The sequence below is a fragment of the Anopheles merus genome, chromosome 2R (assembly GCF_017562075.2).
Source record: "Anopheles merus strain MAF chromosome 2R, AmerM5.1, whole genome shotgun sequence".
NCBI classification, from domain to species: domain Eukaryota; kingdom Metazoa; phylum Arthropoda; class Insecta; order Diptera; family Culicidae; genus Anopheles; species Anopheles merus.
In genome coordinates, this window is record NC_054082.1 from 14,021,921 (window position 1) to 14,045,256 (window position 23,336).

The window sequence follows — 23,336 nt, forward strand, 5'->3', positions numbered from 1 at the left end:
TAGAAAACCTGGTGCCGGGACAATCCCCTAAAAACGGGGAGATTTTGATTGTTTAAAAATTGGAATTTTATGTAAAACCAGCTGGGGAGCAGGGTACGGTTGCTGGAATGGGGTAAGTTTTCAAAAGAATCGTGTTCCAAATTACTCTACTACCGGTCATTATAGTAAAACATTTTGGAAATTGCCCTCTAATCAATTCGTAGCCGACGGATCAGCCGACATTGCGTAATCAAATTTGTATTCAAGCTGCACAGTAAGGATACGAATATCTTTCTCTCTCTCTCTCTCTCTCTCTCTTATCCTCTATCGAGTGATGTGGTAAGCATGGGTTCACAAAACAAACGGAATTATGATATCGTCTGTTTGATATCCGCCATTGAATATCCCTTGTAGTATCATCGCCGACCGACCGGTACCCCGGTAGCTGTTGACATTCGCCGGTTTGACCTTCTGCCCAGCCGGACACGTGCTCCGCGTGGGTTAGGCTATATTAGATCTCGCTGCCATGCCATCGTTTCGATACAACAAGCTATCCAATGACTAGCATTTGGTCCTACTATCCTTCCTCGTGAGTGTGTGTACGTGTGTGTGTGTGTGAGTGTCAATGAACATGTATCCAACAAAACAATGTCGGACGTGTGATTTCCAGCGAGAAAAGCATACCGAAACGATGAAGGGATGACTTTCGATGTAAACCTTAAATCTGCCGGGTTTTGTAAGTCTGTGGTACATAGTTTAATCCAGCTCGCGATACAGTGTTTTGGGGGCCAACAGGAATTTACCATCACCATTGACGACGGCTGAGGTTAAAGCCGGTTGGAGCGGAATTTAAATATGGCACCCAAGATGGCCATGACCAGGAACTGTAAAAAGAGAATGTTGCTTCTAGTGAGCGCAGACAGCTGGGCTTTTGTTTGAAATTGCCATACCTTTAGTAGCTTAAATATTTGGTTGCTACTATCATTATTGTAAACTTGCTGTGGATTATGCATTAGCCACATTGTAGTGGCGTTGAAGCAAAAATTTGTAAACCAATAAGGTGATTATTCTTCATTATTATTATACCGGCTTGTGGTTTTGTGCGCTCCTTGTGGTGAACGCAAAACTTTGAATTAATTTGTGTGTGTGTGTTTAAAGCGGTTCCAGCTATAAGTAACGGCATTTCGTACCCAACAGCTATCAGCTAAACCGGGCTAAAGCCCGATGGTTTGTGGCTCGCAATGAGGCTGCCAAACAGCACCTTTAACACGTGCCATGTGTTGTGCTCCGTCCGCCAATATGGGGAAAGTGGTGCTCAACCGTGCTTAATACCGAATTTGTTGAATCTGTTCATTTTACGACGCAATGTGAGGTTCTAAATCCGACAGGCATTATACGCTATCGTCTAGAAGTTTGGACCATATGCCCACTCATCGGCAAGCAAGCCACATACGCACATAAAGCAAACAAAAATGTGTCTTAAAATACGCACAAACGCACAGCACCGCCTACTGTGTATCTCGCTCTCTCTCTCTTCCTCTCTCGAAGGAATTGGGTGTGAAAATTAGTTCGCATGCTACGGTTTTGCAAAGAATGGTCCTTCACAGCTTACGTTGATGGTTTGTTTAATCGACTAAATTTCCACACACATCATGTACCACTGAACGGTGTACCGCGGCTTTGTCCTTTCTGATAAGCAGCGTGGCGTGAAGCGGATGGCAAAGCACGGCGAGAACTTCTTCCGCACCGGTAAGCAATATGAGTGCTGAGTGCAAGGTGCTTATAAACCGTAATGTTTACACAACGATTAATAAGCCAGGTGAAGTGTGCCTTTTTTTACAGTATTTAAACAGGTGAATTTAAGGGGCGATATTTTTTGGAAACGAGGTTCGGATTAGCCCTCAAACGGTTCTGGTGGTTGTCTCTCATCTGCAAGCAAAGTAGGTACGAGGTTATAACGATCATAAAAAATAAACACTACAAATTAGACAAATTTCTCTGAAAGCGATTGTTCAATGTGATTTGTGGCTGTATAAATACACGTTTCTTATGGGCGTTTAAATTTGTCTACTTTTTTGTCGTATCTTTTTCTTTAGCTGTATAGGCGACTTTCTAGACGTAAACAAAATAGTCAAATCCTTTCTACAGGTGGGCGACGGTCTGTGTGGGAATATAAACCGTCTGGCATTGAAGGAGCCGGCAGGTGAGTATTGAATACTGATTTCTTCTTCTTCTTCTTCTTTGGCACAACGACCGTTGTCGGTCAAGGCCTTGTGGGGTTGGCTTACAGTGACTTTTTTGGATTATCTCCTACCTATGGCGGCACGGTTTATTTGGGGCTTGAACCCAATTGAATACTACTTTAATTTTAAATTCCTGTCTTGGGTTCAAATCGTCCTTAGATCGAACTCCTTAGCAGGGATTCCGAAATCATTCATTAAAATGAAAATAAAACTAAAAAACCCAAGTATACTAGCATAACATAGGCATCCTTTTAGCACTAATTGAATGCAGCTGTATCATCAATTGCTTGAGCAAAAATGGCCTATGCACTAAAATAGCCTACTAAGGGTCGTTCTGAACAGATACTAAATAATTTAAAAATGTTGTTATTAGATTTCCCAACCGTCCTTCGCGCTACCGTGTGGCAAGCGGCGCGAGTGCGTACAATCAATGCCTACTAGTCGAATGGGGTTCTGTTTTCTGCCACTACCGCATAACTTTTCAATTTAACGCGAGCGCAGTATCTGTTCAACGACGGGGCAACCGAACCACGGGATCGGTTCATCCCATTCTCAACCCCTAGAAAGTGCAGAAGCCACAGTTGAGCGTCAATAAATCGTAACAATCTTATGTTTTAGCCAACGATGAGCTTCGAAGGAGGAGGAGCGGGCAAAACTATTCTCCAAGGTAAAACAAAAAAGTCCACAAGTTCTCGAGTCATACGCTTCGCGGCACAGAGATATGTGTGTGTGTGTGTAATAAGTGTTTGCAACCCCTTTACGGGAGGGGCGGTTTCGTTCCGCGCGCGCACCCGAGTTTATCGCGCTGTACCCGTACGGAGTGCGAGAGTTTGACCTTCGGTGAGAATTTATAGCCATTTTCCTGTACGCTGTGTCTCAGGGTAACCCCCCCCCCTCGCTTTTGTGCCGGGCGGAGAAGGTGATATCTTGTGCCGAAGCCGTCTTGCCCATGCCGTCCAAAATAGGGCCTCACCCCGCGCAAAGTTCCGTTTCGCACTGCTTCATCGCTCGAGCGTAAATGAATGTGTAAGTGCACATTCTTCCCCCGAGTGTCAGAATATCTAGACCACCGATGTGGAAGAGCAGGCGGTGAATTGGGCGATGGGTAATTTAATTTCCCGCACTGGTTGTTTGTTTTTTCTTGCTGTTGTTGACGTTTCCTTGCTTTCGCGCACCAAAGCACCAAACAGAAGCTGGTAAGTGATGTGGAAAAAAGGAATGGTCAGAGAAAATGATCCTGCTCGGCAACGGAACCGGTGCTAGGACACGGCGCTCTCGTAGGCTGTTCGTTCGTTCGCTTTTACACTCAATTATATTTGTATCATGTCATAGCGATACCGTCATCAAGCTCCGGATACCGCAAGACGATCCTACCGAAACCGTTGCCAGGAAGTTGTCTCCAAGCTGTAGGTCCATCAATAGTGGAACCAACAACCGCAGCACAGTGTGTTCCTGCTGCACGACCCGTAATCGTATGGTGGATTTTTTACCCGATAGGGGTTAAGGTTAATTTGAATGTCGTGCTTTGGCCCTTAGCGGAATGGACAACGGGGTGGCATTTTAATATTACCATTCCCTATATTTACCATCAATCTCTCCAGGGATGATGGTTACGGTCGTCTGGCAGCCAGCCCGCCAGGCCAGCCAGGCCAGCCAGCCACCGAGTGATTGATTTTTCCACCGGGGATACTTTAGGATGCTTAGCGCACGGCGGGAACATACAGCCACGTGCCCACAGATTGGTTGTGATGGACAGCAGGTGATGAAGGGCAGGGTGCAATGTGGTCGCGACGAATGGTTGAGCGTTTTTTCCTTTTTTCCTACGCCAATAAATCACGGCCATCTTTGTTCGTTCATCTTACTGAAGCTTCTGAATAATGCAGTCGGTAGATTTGGTGCGGGTGCGGCATTTTTGATGGAATATTCAGCAAGGAGTTCGACCACGTTCGGCATTTAAAAGGTAGTAAAATGCATTAAAGAACTAGAGAAGATTGATGGAATATACTGGAACACATGCAGTGAAGTGAATTGGAAGTTTAATGTTTTATTTATATATACAGTTGGAATAAAACAATATTATGTGTGCCACTTCATTGGTAAAGTGTACAGGCGATGTGCTATTTGCTATCACTTGCAAGCACGTGCGGCAGTAAAAGTTAACAGTGTAATATGTCACCAAAGAGGTTTGGCAGCAACTGCGCCCGATTTCGTCACGTCCGTAATAACGTCTATTGAATTATGTACCGTACTGTTCGTAGTATCCTTACGAATGATACGGTAGACAATGATACGGAAGACAAAAATGATGGCGTACGAGTTTCCCTTTTTACAAGGTTTCAGGTTCAAAGGGGGATGGATAAATAGATCAAAAGTAAAGGAAAAAGGTGTATCGGAAATAGAACGAAATGTAATGCCATCTACCTTCATGCCATGTTTCATTCAACCACTTTTTTTTACCTACTTTTGGGGAGTTACTGTTGCCAAAAGCATGAACAAACATTCATACATACATACCATATGTACTTTGGCTTTTAAGGCTTCCGTTATGCGTGTATCCTTGGGGAGAAATGCTAAGTATGTGTGTGTGTGTGTGTGTGTGTGTGTGTTTGTGCGAAATTTAAATTAAACAACTCTCCATGTGTGACGAAAGCGATAAGAAACCTGAATTTAATAAGTAATGCGCTTGGGTAAGGAAGCAGAGCCTGTTGCCTTTTTTTTCGGGTGGAATGTTGTTTACCTTGGATGTTGTTTTAAAAATCAAACCCGAGGCATGTGTCTTTTATTTCATGTCACAGTTCGTTCCAAGTTTTGATTGATTGGTTCGAAATGAATCGCATTCATTTCTGTCGCGTCATTTTGCCAATCGTAACCGACGCCTATCTTAACGAAGAGTAAAAGTTTCGTTATAAATAGAATGCAGTCATTCTTCGCTTTGTAGCAAGCAATCACGCAATTGATCGATTGATTCGGACTTGGAGCATTTTTATCGATAACAAAACAATACAGTGCTGACCGTTCTCAAACGATTTTGTTGACCTACAAAAACAGAGCCAAGCACCAGGCGTCTCCATCATGGATGCGAGTACTAGGCGTCTCCATGGACGCATGTACCAGGCGTCGACAAGCGTACCAGGCGTCTCTATGAGCTGTTACGTAGAAGCTTCACCCAACCACGCCTGGCCTACTTCGACTGTAAGGAGAATTTGGCTTGTATTATGAATTTCATTCAATTGATGAATGAACGGCGGAAAATAAACAGCGAAAATCAATCAACATCACATTACCCCTCGCGCCAGTGTGGGTATGCAATCGTGTGCTGCAAAACCCACAAAACAATTTGAGAAAATCAATCAGCACAATAGGTTTTCGGTTTCGATTTAGTAGAAAATAATAATTTTCATGTAAAAATTAATCACTCTCAACGTAGTGACAACCCAAACCACCTTTATTGCTTCGACAAAACATTAGCGATTTGCAGCAGGGGAACGGTGCGCTGGGACAAACTTGGAAAAATAATAAGCGTTAAATTACACTCACTTCCATCGAGGCCAAAGAATATTCCCTCTCTCAGTTTTGGTTTGAAATAAGATGCGTCACTTCACGTGCACTTTTTGATAACGACAAATAAATAGGATTAAAGTAAACGAATACGAGAAGGCACGGTTTGTTTTTTGTACGGTACACGGCTTGAAGTTCTTTTGGGGGGAAAAACCAAACTCCGTCACATCCCGTCTTCGCGAGGGATTTTCCCCACAAAAGATACCGTAAAACAAAAGCCATTACGTTTTGTTGGGGCTGACACGCAGCAGCAGGGGGGAATGTGAGTCGCACGTAAAATCCAGCCCGTTCATGTTTCGCTTGTTCCGCTGTTAGAGTAGGCTGTGTTTTTGGCACGGTGCCAAAATTGCACCATTGTATGTATGCCGCTCTGCTCTCTTGGCAAGGAGGAACTGTATGCAAAGGCGATACAAACGATGCCAACATATTTCATCTGCCTTCAAGCACAAGTACACTTTTCTGTTCGTGTTTTTGTTTTGTTTATTTTTGTTATCCGATTAAAGATGAATATGTTGAAAACAGAAGACAGAAAACACAAAACAAAAACAAAAAAAAATGTTTGAATTAAGTTAACTCCCTTTCTTTCTCTCTTTGCCTCTTTTTTGTCTATTCATTTGTTCAGCACCCGTAAACAATCAATCACACAAATTCGCACCAAAAGTGTCCTTTCTTTCCACTTAATAAAAAAAAAACAGCATACGCCGAAACAAAGTTTGAGTTAGATTTTGCTTTTTTTTATTGCCACCAGCTCGCACTGCGAAGCGGTGATGGTGTAACACATTGTAAAAGTCCAAATACAATAACAAGCTTTTCGTTCAAGAGTTGAAGGTGGAGGTGGAGGAGGAGTAGATGGAAGGTCGAGTGTGGACATGAAGCAAAAGCAAAAGAACCCTACCGGATGTGACAATGAATGGATGGATTGATCACCGAGGTTACCGGGGGGTTGTGTAGCGAGTGGTTCGGAAAATAGGATTACATTTTCAGCAACCCTGTCCACGTGCCCACTCTAAGCGTTGACGACGAACGATAAAACGAACAGAACGGCCATCGACCACCACCACCCCCCTCGAGCAGCCGGCCTTCCAACGGACGAGCACACTTCGGTTTCGATCTTATCACAGTTGAGAAAGTGCTTATCGCTCGACAGTAGCTTGGCGATGCGGCGCAAAAACACGGCCGAGTCCGGTTTGCACTTGTACCGGGCGCTGATGTACACGCAGTTCTCGTACGCGTATCGTGCACTAGCGCCCCGAGTCCGACGCAAGATGGGGAAAAAGAGCAAGCAAAGAGAGGAGCAATTGAATTGACTGAATGATTGCGATATTGTATGAAGCTTCGCGGCGTATCGGTGGGATGGGGAAGAAGGTGGGAGATAAAGCTTACCAGCAAAAATGCATGTACTGCTCGTTGAGCGACTGTTTGGTGGTTTTGGCAATTTCCTCCTTGAGTATGGAGACGAACCGTTTCGAGCAGGAGTCCAGATCTCGGTGCACCAGCTGGAAGCACTCCTTGTGCCAGAGAAATTCTGCAAACAAATTGAAGATTGGAAGGGCTGTTAGGCTGTTAGAGCTGTCGGCGGGATCGTCCCAGGATATTGCACACAGTGCCATGCCCGAAAAAGGTACATTTTGTGTTGCAGATTGCATAACCAAGGGCGCCGGAGTTGGAGGCAACACCAATTGGTGATGATTTTATCAGTTGCTTACCCGCACAAATGTCCATTTTTACCCTTGCCTACCTTGCTGGAATGCTCGATCGCGGCACAGGAACTGATACAATCGCTTCGCACCGTACACCTCACTGTCGATGATGAACCGCTCCTTCGCGTCTACGCACACATCCAGATAGCGTTCCACGCAGTCCATGCCCCGATTGAACAGCCTTGAACGAGTAAAGCGAGGGGGGGGGGGGAGTTTGGGAATCAGTGGTTGGTAGCAAATTGGCAAAACCGAAGGAAAGGAAACCACACGCAATATAAGCAGCAGCCTACGACGTACCGGCAGCGGCTGTTGATCTGCTCGATGGTTTCTGGTATCTGGACCGTGTGCAGCAGCTCGGCGGTAGCGTTGGGCGTGACGTTGTGGAAACAGCCGTCGAGCATCTGGGAAATCTGTCCGCAGACCGGTTCGGGGAAGGCTGCCAGTGTGTTGCCAGGCTCTGGAAAAGAAAGAGAAAAAAAGCACAGCGTGCGTGTCGTGTGTGAGCCTTTTTTTGTTGTTGTTTTTGTTGTAGGTTGCGTCAGACAAGGCGCTAACGGGACGGAATTACTGGAACTGGTTTGATGAAAGTTTGTTGAACAGAGTACACCATTCTCGCTGTTCCATTCGACAGGCCGTGCCCGTCGAATCTTGATTGCTAAAAAGAGTAACGTTTACGGGACGCGGGGACCAGGAGTAGTGGCTACAGCCTACAATGCCGTGCCGTGCAACACGTGTTAGCAAAACCTTCGCCTGTCTCTGTCCTCGCTCGTGGTGGTGATATTTTTGTTACGACCACGTTAATACCCCCAATCGTTGATCCTGTCGCCATCGTCGTGGTTGCTGTGGTCGGCATCGTGTTCCAGCCATGTTTTCCCATTTTCTCCTCCCATTTTCGCTGGGGGAATTCTTCTGCCCCCCCCCCCCCCCCCCCCCCCTCCCCCCGGTATACTAGCCAGCCCATTGATGATCAAATTCTTTGCTTTCGGGGCGGATATTTATCGCCCACACAAGTAAACAGGTCCAGGCTGCCATCGTGATGTTGCCATGCTATGCCATGCCCTGCCATGCCATGCCATGCCATGCCATAACCCCACGTTTAGGCCGTGGGTGAACCGGACTGCTCAAAACATGATTATCGTCGGAATTAGAGAGTTGTTCGGCGATGGTGATGGGGTTTAAGCTAAAGTAACAAGTATCTATGAGTGTGCGTGTGTGTGTGTGTTTTTAGTGGAGGGAGGGTTGGTTATTTGAAGGTGAATTATTTCCGTTAGTCCGTACAAGATTCCTCGTAGCCGGAATTTTGCTTTCGACATCGGCAAAGAATGCAGTGTACCCGTGGTAGGGCGAACGGACAGACAGCGGATGGCATCTACGCATCGTCGCGTGTATGACGGCGTGTACAGGCAGAAGCTTTTTCGGCGAGGGCGACTCCCGCCCCCGTCCCACTCGAAAGAGGCAGACGAAACAGGCACGATGGCCGTCATAAATCATGGTCAAGGTGCACTTAAAAAAAAAGCAACAAACACACACATTGGGTTGAAGATGTTTCTCCACTTAACTTTAACTTGTCGACGTTTGCAGAGAGAGAGAGAGAGAGAGAGAGAGAGAGAATGCAAAAGATGTCAAACGCTATTCCGAGCCCGGCACGCTGAGCACGGAAATGAGGCACTTCTTCATTTCAATGCCCGCCCGGAACGGGATGGCACAATACTTCGGGGCGGGTCAGACACACAATGGAAAAGGATTACTGCTATGGGTCTTTGTGATGCCCGGCACCCGTGGGTTACACACTTTTCTTGAAAGCTTTCCCCCCAAACCGAACGGGAAAAGGTTGAACACGGAACCTTTCTTCTTTTTTTTTTTCTTAGTGGCTGGGATTTACAGTTACAAACCATTCGTTTCTGTGTGCTACATTGATTTGCAACATTTGCATAATTTCTCTCTTGTTTGAATTTCCGCAGTTATTAGGTTGAAGTTGAAATCAAGTAGATATGGCATAACATCATCTGGAGAGCTAGTAATGAACACGGTCCGTCATTTTTGTATGTAGGGGAAAGCGGGGTAAAATGGGCACCTTCAATTCAAACATCATTTCACTACAAATATACTTGTCAATGCTCAGAATGTATTCATTAGAGTGTTCTATGAACGCCATGTAAGTTTCATAACCCTTACATAACAAATAACCAAGAAAAATGTAAAATAAGATTTAGTAGCTTATTGAGGTAACTGTGTGCCACTTCGAAAATAAGCTTAAACCAAGGTCACAGGGATGCGTGGAAGTTTTGCATGGTATATTTTTAAAGATATGATATTTCTAGACAATTTGGCTGAAGAAAGTAAGGCAATGGAATGAGTATTTTTACTAAAATAAGAAATAATACAAACATGCTTCACGTGGGGCAAAATGGGCAAGATGCTTTCGACATATGGCGCCTTAGTGAGACTATGGTGTTGTATTTGTCTCCAAAATAATGGTAACAGGCACAGCTTCAAAAGATTAGATTTTGTAGATTTAAACGTGTAAAAACTGTTTTAATTTTGATAACATATTTTTGGAAGAATTTCAATGGCTTTCCTGACCAGCAAACCTAAGCGCAGTTGTTGTGGCCCATTTTGCCCCAGTGTTTTGACGTTTCACAGTTTGTTAACATATGCCCATTTTGCCCCAGGGCCATGCCCATTTTGTCCCGCGTGTCAAAATAGCTTCTCGTAAAACATCAACATTTATTTTACATTTTTTTGTCATGTTTTTGAGTTATTTTCATTCTATGTGGCGATTTTAATCCATCGATAAATGGTGGATGCATACAATAATGCAAAAATTATTGTGTTTTGTGCAATATTCAAAGGAATATTCAGTAAACTGATTAACATGCCCATTTTACCCCGCCGCCCTTTTCCTTACTTTTTTTTTAAAAAAAGCGAACATTATGTTTTCATTTACCTTTCGCTTCTATTTCTAGAAAGCTTGTTATAACGTTCCCTCTTAGAAAAATGCCCCAAACCATAAAGAAAACATCATTTCCTTTTCATTCCATTCCATTCCATTTTTGGTTTGCATTATTCTTCTGACACCGGTACACCGGTTTGCTGGGCAGAGTTTTAATGATTTATCTTTATCGTGCCTTTATTGTGCGCTATAAATAAGACAAAGTGATGTTGAAGCTAAATTTAGCATACATCATACAAGCCTACAAGCACTTGTTTTATCCTCCTCTACTGCTGTAATCTCCTGTAGCACGACAACAGCACGATAATGCCATTCTCTTCCCTTCAGAATGACCATTTGAATATTTTTACCAAAGCTTCAAAATGATAAACTTGTACAGTAAAATTGAGCACTAGAAAACGCGATGTGATGATGCTGTTGCAAGGTAGATTAGTCTCATTAACGCCTCCTAATGAAGTTACAATCTGCTGAGGATAAGAGTGTCGTTAGTGAACTTGCTAATTCGTTCATTCGTTCGGCTTGCAGTGCTTGTGTCCCTAATTCGATTGCGCCCTTAGCTCAAATTCTTTGTTTCGTTTCGGGGAAAAACGGTCTAGGAATGGACCTTTAGCTTTGATGACTACCTTTACCGTGTTATGGGTGAGTGGACATTCTAAACGAACATTTCGGTAGATCAGTTTTCTACCATTTTGCAGATGCTTCTACTTGAAATCCCTGTTGGCCGACTACTAAAACCGTAGCTGGAATGTAAAACTCAAGTTTTTTACTTTCGAACCTTTGACTACTTTAAGCGAAAGCATTGCACGTGCCCGCCTAGGCATTAAATGTTTTTCATTTTTTTCCACCTTATGGCCTCAGGGCCGGGATCCATTATATTTCGGGCGGCTCAATTTATGGATGATTTTATTAGCCATGCTTGCCACGCAGACTTGCCTATTATGTCTTTGTTTGTTTATCATCGTGTCGCGTAAGAAGCAAAGCAACAACAAAAAAAAAACCGGGCGGGATGGCCCGAAAGACTTTCAACACACTTCGTTCATGCTTGAGGGCAATCTACGGCTTGCGCTACCGACAAGGTTGAAAGAATTCCATTAGATGGATCCATATATGTCCTGGCTGGCCCTTTTTTCGCTGTTTTTTTTTTTTTGGCGCTTGTTTGAAGATCCCACCCCGAGGCCTACTATTGCAATAGTAGTTAATAACGAACGAAGGGGAAAAAGGTTTTCTCATATAGCTATATATCGTACCAGATCGCTCCGTTCTACCACGTCACGTTTTCGGCTCATCTTCAGCTCAACTAATCTGCTTTTCAGGCCACTGTTTACTTACCGCAGAAGGTGGTGGAGAAAATGTAACCGAAAACAATTATCCTCAGCATCATCGCGGTGTGGTGTTGCATTTTGATGTGGGGCCTCATTTTTTTTATTTTATTACTTTTCCACGATTTTTGGATGTTTGAGGCAATATATTACACCTTTTTTTTACATTCACTTTTCACCGATTACTTACTTACAACATTATTCCACAAACCAAACCAAGTGCACGCATCACGCTATCACGCATACGGTACAGAAGCAGCACTATACACTTGCAGGCAGCACGTGCTAGTTTCTGTCGAGCGATAACACGACTAACGCGCGAAACGCTACACACTACGCCACACTTCCGTTGCGGATGCTCGCGGGACCCTTTGCTAACCGGATATGCTGTAGTGAACCGTTGCGATAGAGCGAATAGTACAAACTGAGCTTTCCCCATGGAAACCACCGAGTGCTGCTTGGCCGTACTGCTGCGCGTTACCATGGCTACACGCTAGTACGGTGTATTCGGAACGAGCTTCCACCACTCACACGCGGCACGGCTATGGGTGGTAGCCATTAATCCGCACCCACCGCACTCACTCCTGCCATTCCGCTCATTTCGGCTCAATGTTCAATGTATCTCAGTAGCTGAGTTACCGGCAGAGCGTCAAACCCCGTCATCCATCCGCTTTGCTAAGCTGCGCTTTGTGATTTGTTCCGGCACAAAGTCTATGCCAAAGACAAGTTTACGGGGAAAAATTTCTTAACAAGCAGAAACGGCACAAAAAGCCTAGCACAAAATCAAACAACTTACGAACGTAAACAAACCTGTAAAAAGCTCATTGTACAGGGAAAATGTACCCCTAATAATGCACAGGCACTTTGCTTTGCCGAGGTGTTGATTGAGCGTTCATGATTTAATTTCCATTCTCTCGGTATTCCACTTGTGAGACATTGCCAAAGGGAGAAGTTGTTATTTTTTTTTTTCATATAACACCATGTGTAGTCTGTTCAATGTCGCCGGTTGGCCGGCATTGAATACAAAAAGGAAGGGTGCCGGTGGGGGAGCGCCGGTGTTCAGGGTCAGATTTTCAACCTGTCCGAAAACATAAATAAAATAAAAATAATCCACTTGGGACTAAGACCCCATTTGTGACCCCTTACCCGAGGGCAGGTGGAAAAGATTTCTAACAACTCGGTTTTACATTCTTCGGTCAGAGTCACAGCCAAAAGCAGAAGCCGAAATTATCCATTCAGCAGCGTACACTGCGACGACCAGGCCCTGGCCTGGGTTGAACCAATACGTATTTCAAACACGTGCCATCACGTGTTAGCAGCCGGACAGAACTTCTCGGAATTCAGTTGTCGCGCGTGAAATCAAATGAGCCAGACTTTTCCTCCCTGGAACGCGCACACACACCCACACGCTGCCTCAAGTTGTGTTTCCCCCCAAACCTGGACCGGAACGATGTGATTTTCGTTTTGTTGCTGGTATTGTTGCGTTTCCTTAGAAAGCAAACACCATGAGCATCCCATTTTCTCTGCTGCTGTGAAAGGATGCCGGTAAATTTCCTGCCGGACTTTCGGATGGTGTAGCTGTTTTGGTCTAGCCCAGTAGTAGATGATAGGTTAGGTGGGGTTTTTGCGTTTCTTTTTTTGGTTCGTTTTTTTATGTTTTCTTTTTTCGCTGTTTCGTGACTGTGAAAGGTAAGTTAATTAATATACACAGATCGTTTGCGAGCGGGCAGCAGGCCTGGCAGACGCGGCTATTTAGCGATGGAAGAACAGGAAACAGGGTATACACCGTGGTGTGAAAAATGTTTTAATTAAATAAACCAGCCAACCCACGGCCACAGCATCACGAGTTCGGTGTTTTTTTAATGGCTAAAAAAAAAGTAAAAAAAACACAATTAAATTTATTAATTGTGTGATGTACTCAACCGTAAGGGCATTGGTTAAAATATGATGAAATTCTTGTGGAGCTAAAAACATGTATAATTAAAACGTACGCCAGCTTAATGCTTGCTTCATTCGACGCTGAACTAACAGGCAAAGTTTCCGCTAGCATGAGCCATGCCATGTGCTTGTTGTTGTTGTGACCCAAACTACACACTACAAGATCCACACTTATCCGACCATCTGTTGCCCCCGACGGGAGAAACTTATGCGGAAAAGTTCCTCCCAGCAAGGGTGCAGCAACATTTCGGCACAACAAGTCGATGTTCCACTAACCAATACGACGTGTACGCCGAATGGGTAAGCCGAACTTGCTCTACATTAAGTCAGCACGCATCATCAGCACAACCCGGCAGTGTTTTAGTATGCATTGTTTATCGGAAAGCGTGTCGTCCGCATGTTGAAATGGATTTAATTATCATCACAGTTTAACTGGAGCATAGTAACAGTTTCGTGCACCCCGATAATGCTGACTGTGCAGGATCATCCATTTCCGGGTGTTTGTGGGTAAAAAAAAAGGAACACGTGCAACACACCTGACACGTTTGCCAGATTGAGTAAGAGCAAAAACATTATTTCTAATGTACTCTTCTTATGCTGTTCACCACACCAAAAAGGGAGCAACGCATTCGGCGCTTGCTTCGATGCGAACGACCGCTATCTCCAAAATAGCGCAAAGCTCCCGCTATCTGCTTTAAGCAAAGTTCGTTGAGTTGTACACTAACGGAAAAAGTGGTGGGGGGGAGGGGGAGGAGCAAGTGGCAAGGGCGTTGGATTCTTTATCATCATACATCTGTCACGTCTCGTTATCAATATTCCTTTCCTTTTTTTTTGTTTGTTCATTTGTTTTCGGGCGTTTTCAATCACGCCAAGCAGAGGGAAAGTTTTCTCCCCATCCTTTTTGTTGTTCCTGCTATCTAGTGGAGACGGTGCAGACACACAAACACACAAAAACTTACCCACTTCTTGTAGGTTGAATGTAGTAGCGCAATCGAATTGATACGCAGTTGTGCTGGTACCAAACTCCAACACGGGGAGCTCACAACGCTCTTTTGTGGGGCTAGCAAAACGCGGAAGATGTGAATGGTTTTCTACACAAAGCAGATAAAACGTGTGGAATGTTCTTTGAAGGGTCAATAATAAATGGTACAATTAGTTACACAAAACCGGTACAAAATTAGCATCAGGCGTGCTACTTCACCGGTCACACCGAGTGAAAACAACTGCCTAATTGAAGGTGAAATTTCCAATACTCAACCAAATATTTTGCAATGTGTAGAGGCCGGGGGACATTGTCCGTACTTGCTAGTGTAATTTCAGTTTTCACTAGCGCATCTGGCGTCGGCTGGTGGAAGCATTTTGCCAAACAATTTGGAGCCCCGACCTTAACGTTCATACAATTGATTAACTATTCACGAACAAATATATTGGAAAGTTTGTTTGATAGTAATACGGTAGTAATTGGTTTGATAGAGAGGTAGTAATGGTCTAGAATGTGCTTACATATGCTTTTCGAAACGGATTTTATTTCCATTGCACATCAAATTAACAGGTGTGAGGCCATGAGACAAACCAAAATTATTGTGGAGTTTACTAAATGACACCGCACAGTTCATAGTTTACATAGCTGAAATCATAATTCACAATTTCACAGTTCACATGGTATTATTCGATATACTTACTTACGTTATCTGGCGCTACAACCGCTTTGCGGTCTTGGCCTACCTCAGGAGTGTCCGAAACCTCGCGCCTTCGTCTACAAATCCGTTATCCTGGCCTTAATGGCGGATGCCTTCACGCCATCCTGGGCTATAAGCAAGAAAAGTTGATTTGTCTATTGAGGCCTGATTTAATAAACCACAATCATGTGATACCCGGCCTATAACAATTCAAACAATTTAATCGGCGTGAATGTTACATTCCAAAACAAGAGCACACATACACACACTGTCGGAATTGCACTGCAAATCGTGCAAATACCATTTCAAGTGGCACATATTCAATTGGCGCATTGATTTAGTGGAATGTGCGCTTCCCGGGGGGACGTTTCCCGCGGGAGTGCTAAATTAATGCGTTCATTAACATTAACATACTTGCATTTCGTAACTACAAGCCGATATTGATCAGCAAGTACTTCATTCCGAAAATTAACTCTTAAACAATGTACAATACGTCCTATAGTTTCAACTGTACAATTGATGAAGAAAGCTTCCAGAAGGGATCCGTCTCTCTTCCTATTTATTACATGACATTCCGACATTTTTCGCAGGAAAAACCCCACACAACCAAATACACCACAACAAAAGTTGTTTTTATGTTGCTGGTTTCGCCTTCCTGATCTTGATGGGTATAGCTGACGTCTGGTTCCACGGATGCGTCAGTCAAAACAATCTCCAGCATCATCCAGCTCCACCGAACCGGTCGGTCGCTTATTGTTAGTGATATTGATGGTAAAACTTTCCCCCCGGCAGCGCTGCTGCTGTTGGCGTGTCTGCTGATTGCGTGCTTGCGTTCCGGCTTAGCCTATCCCGTCTAGCAGCAGCGCACGCTACAGAAGCGATTTATTAAAACTCGACACGGGCAGCACAAGCGAAGCACGCCACAACGACCGCATGGCTGCGCTTCATTCTTGAGGCGAAAGCTCCTTGACGTGGGAGATACTTGATTCAAGAGTATTTTGTATCGCTTCATACGTGCATCTATCAAACGCGCGCTTAGCCGGCTAACATGCTTGATTATGTCGGTGGGGGTGAGTGCTTGGTTCCAGGTATCAATCACCGTGGTGAATGATAATGCATCGATCATGATGTGTGTGTGTGTGTGTGTGTGTGTGTGTGTGTGTGTGTGTGTGTGTGTGTGTGTGTGTGTGTGTGTGTGTGTGTGTGTGTGTGTGTGTGTGTGTGTGTGTGGTGTGTGTGTGTGTGTGTGTGTGTGTGTGTGTGTGTGTGTGTGTGTGTGTGTGTGTGTGTGTGTGTGTGTGTGTGTGTGTGTGTGTGTGTGTGTGTGTGTGTGTGTGTGTGTGTGTGTGTGTGTGTGTGTGTGTGTGTGTGTGTGTGTGTGTGTGTGTGTGTGTGTGTGTGGATTATGAAAAATCATGTCAGGCGTCAGCTTTCATTAGAAGGAAGGATCAAGACAAACAGCTTCCTTCCTTACAAGATTTGCTATGAGATCCTGCTATCGGAAATTGCCTCTTCTTGATGCTTTCCTCCGAGCACTGCAATTACGTACCGATTGTACTTCTTTATCTCTGTTTCAGTTGTTTTACGATTACTTTTTTTTAGCACATAAAACCCGTGCAAAGAGTACAAAGAACAACTTTCGAAAATAAACAACTCGCTAACATCGCGAGTCCCAAATAAATGAAAGCAAGCTCCCGCTATCAATGAGCTGAGCAAAGCAACGGGAAACCAAACAAAATTCACAAACACAGCGTCTCTTCTTTTTTTTTGCTACACTTTGCGTTTACATTAAAACTTTCAACAGCTCTCAGCAGCATTCAGCATATTGTAAAACAGAAAAGAAAGCAATTGAAATTCTTTTTTCCCAAGTCTGGCTAAGATGTGTGTGAGCTTTTGAGCTAGAGCAGCACAGCACACCGTTCGCTTGCCCGAAATGGATGTGCTTTTGCGAGTGAATGTGAATGAAACATCAATTTTCTACTTCAAAAGCTTCAACACCTTAGTAATTGATAAAGTTTTTTAATTTTACTACACACAATCCAACGACCGCTACCGTTCTAGCGTACGATGAAAGTGAAATGTGTTAGATAATGGTCGATCATATTACATACGGAGCTGACGGATTAGAATATTCTTTATCATATTCTGGTATGCGGAGATAAAGAATAGAAGAAATTGATAAACTTTACATAATATAATTTATCAACATTGCTCCACACTCATATACACATTTGCTATACAAAGCCAATCATCGTAGCTAAATAGCCACTATAAGCAATAATTATTTAACCAGCGCAAACAAGCTGTCCTCATCGATAGCAAAACTCTGCGAATGATGAGCCAATCAAACACAGAAACAAACATACAAACAGCCCTGGTGGCTGGAAGGAATATAAACTTCCTTGCTTCCTTTCCACACGCGTGGCCGAGTTTGCGCGCGATCGTGAGAGCCAAACGCGCTCGGGGCACTCACGGGCCATCAGTTCGGCTCGTTAGCCGCGCGGCTTCGGTTTTCCGTTGCCGAAAGGCGCGCTATGCCGGGTTTGGGTGATATCGGCCACCACCATGCCGACACCATCGACGAATCATCAGTCAAGTCAGACAAATTTCTCGCGCGCTTGAGAATGGTTGCAATAAAAAGCTTTGGCGGCTGGGTGAGATAAGTTTTGCCGCGAGTGGACGAGTTGGGAAGCGCCATGCAAGTGCGTGATCCGTTACAGCAAGTGAAGTGGAGTGTGGCTACAAAACTAATATTATATTGTGTGTACCTGCATTGCCGTACCGCGCTGGCCGTAGTTGTGTAGTGTGAGTTCGTAGGTTGTGCAGTATGCAGTATATCTGAAAAATAGAAACCATCAATCTTACTGTGCTTGAGAGAACATGATAACATTACCTCGTTTGCATCACTGCTAAACATGTCGGTTAAGCGCACGGAACGTGGACTACGCATCGTCTGGTGGATATTTGGGTGTACATTATGGGGATGTAAGTATCTGGAAAGTGGCGAAAAGCGAATGGGTGGCGATCACCGTATACATCTGGTGGCGTTTATCAAATTGCTCATTGTACCGCAATGCCATTACCGAGACGAACCGGTGCACTGACGGACTGCCCCTGACATTACGGTACCAACTCCATGGCCGGTTACCACCTTCGGTTATGGTGGCTTGGTAGCAAAGTCAAAGGAACAAACCTACCCACACTTCTTCACCCACGTTGCTCGGCGTCTTGCGTGTGGTGGATATTTCGTGCGAATATTTCCGCTTGAGTAAGGACGGCCCAACATTTTCTGCCTAGAAATAAGTCAATTAGCGCAAAACAATCTTCCCAGTCCGAAAATGCCTGCGGCATTGTGATGTTTGGCATGCTTCACACTGATTAGCGAGAACGAGTTGAATGGGTGTTTATCCGACGGAACGGTGGGACGGTACAAAACTATTTCCAACTAAACACCGGAGGGCAAAACCCCCGTCAATCGCTTTTCCTAAGTAATGCTTACGCCCCTCGCGGAGTTTGCGGGAAACATGATTAAGACAAAGATCCTCGAAACGCACGGATAAAGTAACCAATTACATGACAGGGTTGGATATTGCTCTCCTTACCATCTTCGTCCGGTTCGATGCGTTATCACTGTCACGGACTGAAGAGTACACTGGAGGGAGAGGGAACGAAAGGGTACAGAATGTTGATTGCTTCTATCGGCTCACAGCACATCTTTTCCCCCCTTTTCTCCCCCTTTTTAGTCTTCGTACTTCCAGTCGTCAACGGTGCCATCCCCGAAACGGTATGTGGCCGGGCAGGACAGTTGCTCGGTAATTGCTTCCGTAATTTCACCCCAACCGTTGCGGTCGAAGCACTGCATGCGGTCAAAATTCCCGACTCGCTGGAGGAAATCAACAGCCGGTGCCTGTAGGTATTACTGTGTAACCTTACCTCTAATGGAGACGCCCACATATCGAGTTCTTGCTTGCATTGCCATTTGTTTTGTTGTGCCCTCTCCGAACAAGGATCTTCAACCGCGGAATGGAATGCGTCCGCCAGTATCTGAGGGAGTGCGTCAATGCGCGGCAGCGGAAAATTATCGAAAACGAAGTGTACGGTGCACAGAAGCTGTACGAGTATCTGTGCTACGATCAAGCCTTCCAGCGTGGTAAGTATCAAATGAGCCTAAAATAAAAAAAGGAAGACGTCAAAAAAAAAAAAAAGCTACACGAATGAGAGGTGCAATGTGTTTTGTTACCATTTCGGCAGAATTTCTACGGCACAAGAGCTGCTTCCAGCTGGTACATCCCGAGTGGGATCTCTGCTCGAACCAGTTCATAGGCGTGCTGAAGGAGGAAATGGCCCGCATCACCAAGCAGTCAATCAATGTTCAATACGTAAACTTTTGCTGGTAAGCAAGGCCTACCCCGCGCCACTGCACTACTGTACCACACTGCCAGTGGCAACGGTCTTAGTAAACCGTTTTTCTTCGGCCTATCTTTTTTTTTTGGTTTTTTCTTCGTCTCCATTTATACAGTGCTCGGTATGCGTACGAAAACTGCGTGTACGATAATGCCCGCTACATCTGCAAACCGGACTCGGCCGTGTTTTTGCGCCGCATCGCCAAGCTGCTGTCCACCGACAAGCACTTCCTCAACTGTGATAGGATTGAAAATGAGCTCTGCTCCGGTGCGGTCCGTGTCCCCGGTGAGTACGTCACGATGCCGCCTCTCCTCCTCCTTCTCCCCCTACTCCCGCTGCTACTACTGACGGTCGGTGCGGTACGGTAGGATAAACAGCTTGCCAGCCACAACGGTAATTCGCGGTACGTACCGCGGTGTACCGTCTCATACAGGGTGTGTATATCTTATTGTTAAAAAAAAGATTGCTGTACGCGACTGAAAAGAGTGTCGTATGAATAAAGTAATGTTTTATGTGCTACCTTTTAACTTTCGCGTGTTTGACAACAACAAAAAAAAAAACGAAAAATATTTGTCCCTTTTCCAGTAAGTACGCAAACCAGACGCAATGCACAAATGTAAAAAAAAACATATTGTTTCCCCCTGCAAATGCTGATGTTCCCCTACTTTCCATATCACTGTAAAACTGTCCAGCTGTGTAATGTAATTCAGTTTCTTAGAAATTTGATACCATTAGATGCTGTCATGGCCGGTTCGTTTGTTCAATCCATTGCTTCCATTCTTTCTCCCTGAGCAAGATGGCCCGACAAATTCAATTAGAATTCTTCTCTGTAGCATGACATCGGCACGACATCGGCAGATAACAGTTTGAGTGAACGGCAATCTTTAAATTTAATCACATGGTAATAAGGATGTTTTGAAGCAGAGCTGTGCTGCATCCCAGCACATGATGCCGTCTACCGTTCGATTGGTGTTAGGTGCACAGAAAACCAAAACAGGAAATTAATACCCGTTCGCAATGTACCGTAGGTACGAGATGGTCAAGCCGTTCTGCCTGGAACTGCTGCCTATTTTTCCGTTCCAATATGCTGGTGATGGTTCTACGACATCATGGCCGGTGACTTCAATTTGCTTGTGAAAGTGGTGCTCCATCAGTTTCAGGTTACGGGTGTATTCTTTTTTTTGTTTAGCCTCCAACGTTCCAGGAGTTCCTCCACATGGCCAGTTGGCACAAGGGGGCGTCGTGTTAAAGAGGAACTATCCTCAGGGCATTCAGCCTCTGGTTCACACATTGGCGTGAAAAGGTTAACGATAGGTGTGGTAAGCTCAGTAGTGCGTAACTTGTTTGGTTACATTTCAATTTGATTACATCGAGATCAAAAGGCACGAAGATACATCTTTCTTCCGGGGAATCTCTTTTTGGGGGGAGAATTCGTTGCTTTCCATGTAACGTTTTGTCACGACAGTAGCAAACAATTTAACGACAGTTCCTTGAACCATCCGCCACACATATAATTTCATGCCACCATGTATATTTCAACAGTGTAATTTATGATTTTTTTTCAATTTTTAAAGCATTTTTCCTCCCATTCCCAGCCAAAATAAAAAAAAAGTAATGCATTCTTCTTCAAAACAACACATGACGCACAGCGCCATTGCACAGCTCTGTAGGTTTTTGGTCGTTGGCTCCGCTAAACTCCTACACGAAGAGAACGAAGCATGCAAAATTTGCTTAAAAACATATACCTTTAATGGATGTGCCGTTCGAAGTACGATGACGGTGACGATCAAAGCATCATCCCACGGTTTGGATCAACCAGTGTGCTGTCCACAGCAAATGGTCCACCATTTTGCAGAAGGACTTCAAACATCCTTCAACAAATTTTGAAACTTTTTCGGCAAACGCGAATTTAATGTACACCATAGCTATGCCTTAATCTAGCAGCGTTCTAACAAAACGCGACAAACGGGGCTGGGTAGCGGGTGTTAGGCGGTTGCCTAATTGCCATCATGTTAAATATCATTGTTTGGTTAAAATGTATAACGACCAATCGAAACACGCTTCTTTGTGCAGTAAATGTAACAACGAAGATAGATTGCAACTCACACCATTTCTATGGAACAGAAACCGTAGCAGTGTGTTTAAAAAGGAAACGGCCAAACCAAAGTTCGTGCTGCTAAACGTGCGGTCGTGCGGATAGAATGGCAAACCACAACAAAGTTTTGTAGTTAAATGGTGGAAACATGATTGGAGGTATTTTGGGTAGCTAACATGAAAAAGTGGAAACCCAACGCAAAACAACTAATTAAATTGCCCCGATGGTTGGAGCTGAGGGAAATATTGTGTATTCTGTGCCAAGTGCGTACATGTTTCTGAAGTAGAACAGAAAGCTTTTGGCTGTTTAGTTCAGTGTTTTTGTATTGTCGTATGTTAAGAGCTGGGGCGTTTTTGGTTATACATTAGCTAAAGCAAAACGAAAACAATACAATTGAAAATGAACACGACCCTGGGTGTGACAATAATAATCGTACCCTTACAATGCATTTTGTAAAAGGGTAGAATTTGTTAAAACTAAACTATGTACATACTAAAGTGTGTTTACAATTCGTTCCAGCTCAACGTAGAAGGGATTAGGAGGTGCATTGTGCTCACACAGTACAACATCACTATAGATGTAGCTTGCCGGTTCGTGGCGCGTGTTGAGATTTTCTGGGAATCTGTAATAGAAATAAACAGCAAGGAATGACAACGAAAACAGTAGAGATTAGTATGAGCTGATGCGAACTGCTGACTTACAGGAACTTTCTCGGGTACTGCCCACGGTGGCACGAGCGTCCCGTGACCGGGTACGACATCGACGGTATCTGTGTTTTCGTACCATCCTCGCTCACATCCCAGTAGATGCGCGGAACGACCTTAAAGCTAAGCGTATCCTCCGCATTGATTTCGGGATACACATCGTACAGGACGCCGATCGTAATGGTGTCCCCGGCGCCCTTCCGTACCAGCCGTTTGCGTTGCTGCTCCATGTCGCGCTGATTTGCGATTCGCATTGTGGCGTGAGTTTCTGCCTCAAATATGCGCATCAGCACCGTTTTCCCTTCGTAGGTGTGCAGTATAGCGAACCACAGCTCGTCCTCGAGATTGTGCAGCTTCACCGTGTTGGCAAACGCGGGCAAGGGGGGCAGATCGATCAGCTCGCCGAGATCGCTGTGGCATTTCCGGTGGTGCTGCTTGAACAGGTACAGCTTGCTAAACCAATAGTGACACTCGTCGCAGTGCACTCCTTCGTACGGTTGGGTCGCTTGGTCCATCGGTTTGGTTGGCTACAATTTGAATCAACAGGCACGATGCGCGGGGGGAGACTGCAAAGCAAAACTGAACATGCTGTCAGTTTGTATGCCGTTGTGAATGTCCCCACACACACCGCCTGCTTGGAATTCCCTGGAAAGAAATGCTGCTGTACGATTCTGGCTGGGTAAACTAACTGTGCAAAATGGAAAATTATTTGTTGTTTCATTGCCTAAGGCAAGACATTTTACTTATTTTTCGGGCTGAATCAA

The 23,336-nt window shown here is 44.6% G+C and overlaps 2 protein-coding genes across 4 annotated transcripts; both read right to left on the bottom strand.

Annotated features, from left to right (window-relative positions):
- Nucleotides 1-6,504: 6,504 nt before the first annotated feature.
- LOC121589878 lies at nt 6,505-20,165 on the bottom strand. 3 transcript variants are annotated; one of them, XM_041909097.1, is made up of 10 exons: nt 19,610-20,165; nt 19,303-19,536; nt 18,972-19,021; nt 18,567-18,662; nt 18,263-18,362; nt 18,138-18,207; nt 7,778-7,937; nt 7,519-7,661; nt 7,164-7,305; nt 6,505-7,021 (listed from the first exon to the last, which is right to left on the bottom strand). In XM_041909097.1, the coding sequence occupies exons 1-10, from the start codon at nt 19,718-19,720 to the stop codon at nt 6,787-6,789; spliced, it is 1,341 nt and encodes a 446-aa protein (XP_041765031.1). In that variant the 5' UTR covers nt 19,721-20,165; the 3' UTR covers nt 6,505-6,786. The 3 variants fall into 3 exon arrangements, with proteins under 3 accessions (XP_041765031.1, XP_041765032.1, XP_041765034.1); XM_041909098.1 differs by lacking the exon at nt 18,972-19,021; XM_041909100.1 differs by lacking the exons at nt 18,567-18,662; nt 18,972-19,021.
- A 110-nt stretch (nt 20,166-20,275) lies between these two features.
- LOC121589879 lies at nt 20,276-23,309 on the bottom strand. Its single transcript, XM_041909101.1, has 2 exons — nt 22,570-23,309; nt 20,276-22,490 (listed from the first exon to the last, which is right to left on the bottom strand). The coding sequence occupies exons 1-2, from the start codon at nt 23,085-23,087 to the stop codon at nt 22,361-22,363; spliced, it is 648 nt and encodes a 215-aa protein (XP_041765035.1). The 5' UTR covers nt 23,088-23,309; the 3' UTR covers nt 20,276-22,360.
- Nucleotides 23,310-23,336: the final 27 nt, after the last annotated feature.

Coding starts and splice junctions, on each gene's coding strand:
- LOC121589879 (XM_041909101.1), bottom strand. CDS start 23,087: ATGGACCAAGCGACCCAACCGTACGAAGGAGTGCACTGCGACGAGTGT. Junction 22,491..22,569: donor CAGTACCCGAGAAAGTTCCT/GTAAGTCAGCAG, acceptor TTTCTATTACAG/ATTCCCAGAAAATCTCAACA.
- LOC121589878 (XM_041909097.1), bottom strand. CDS start 19,720: ATGCGGGCCATTTCCTCCTTCAGCACGCCTATGAACTGGTTCGAGCAG. Junction 18,208..18,262: donor TTAGCAGTGATGCAAACGAG/GTAATGTTATCA, acceptor TCTATTTTTCAG/ATATACTGCATACTGCACAA. Junction 7,022..7,163: donor CAGTACATGCATTTTTGCTG/GTAAGCTTTATC, acceptor TCGGGGCGCTAG/TGCACGATACGCGTACGAGA.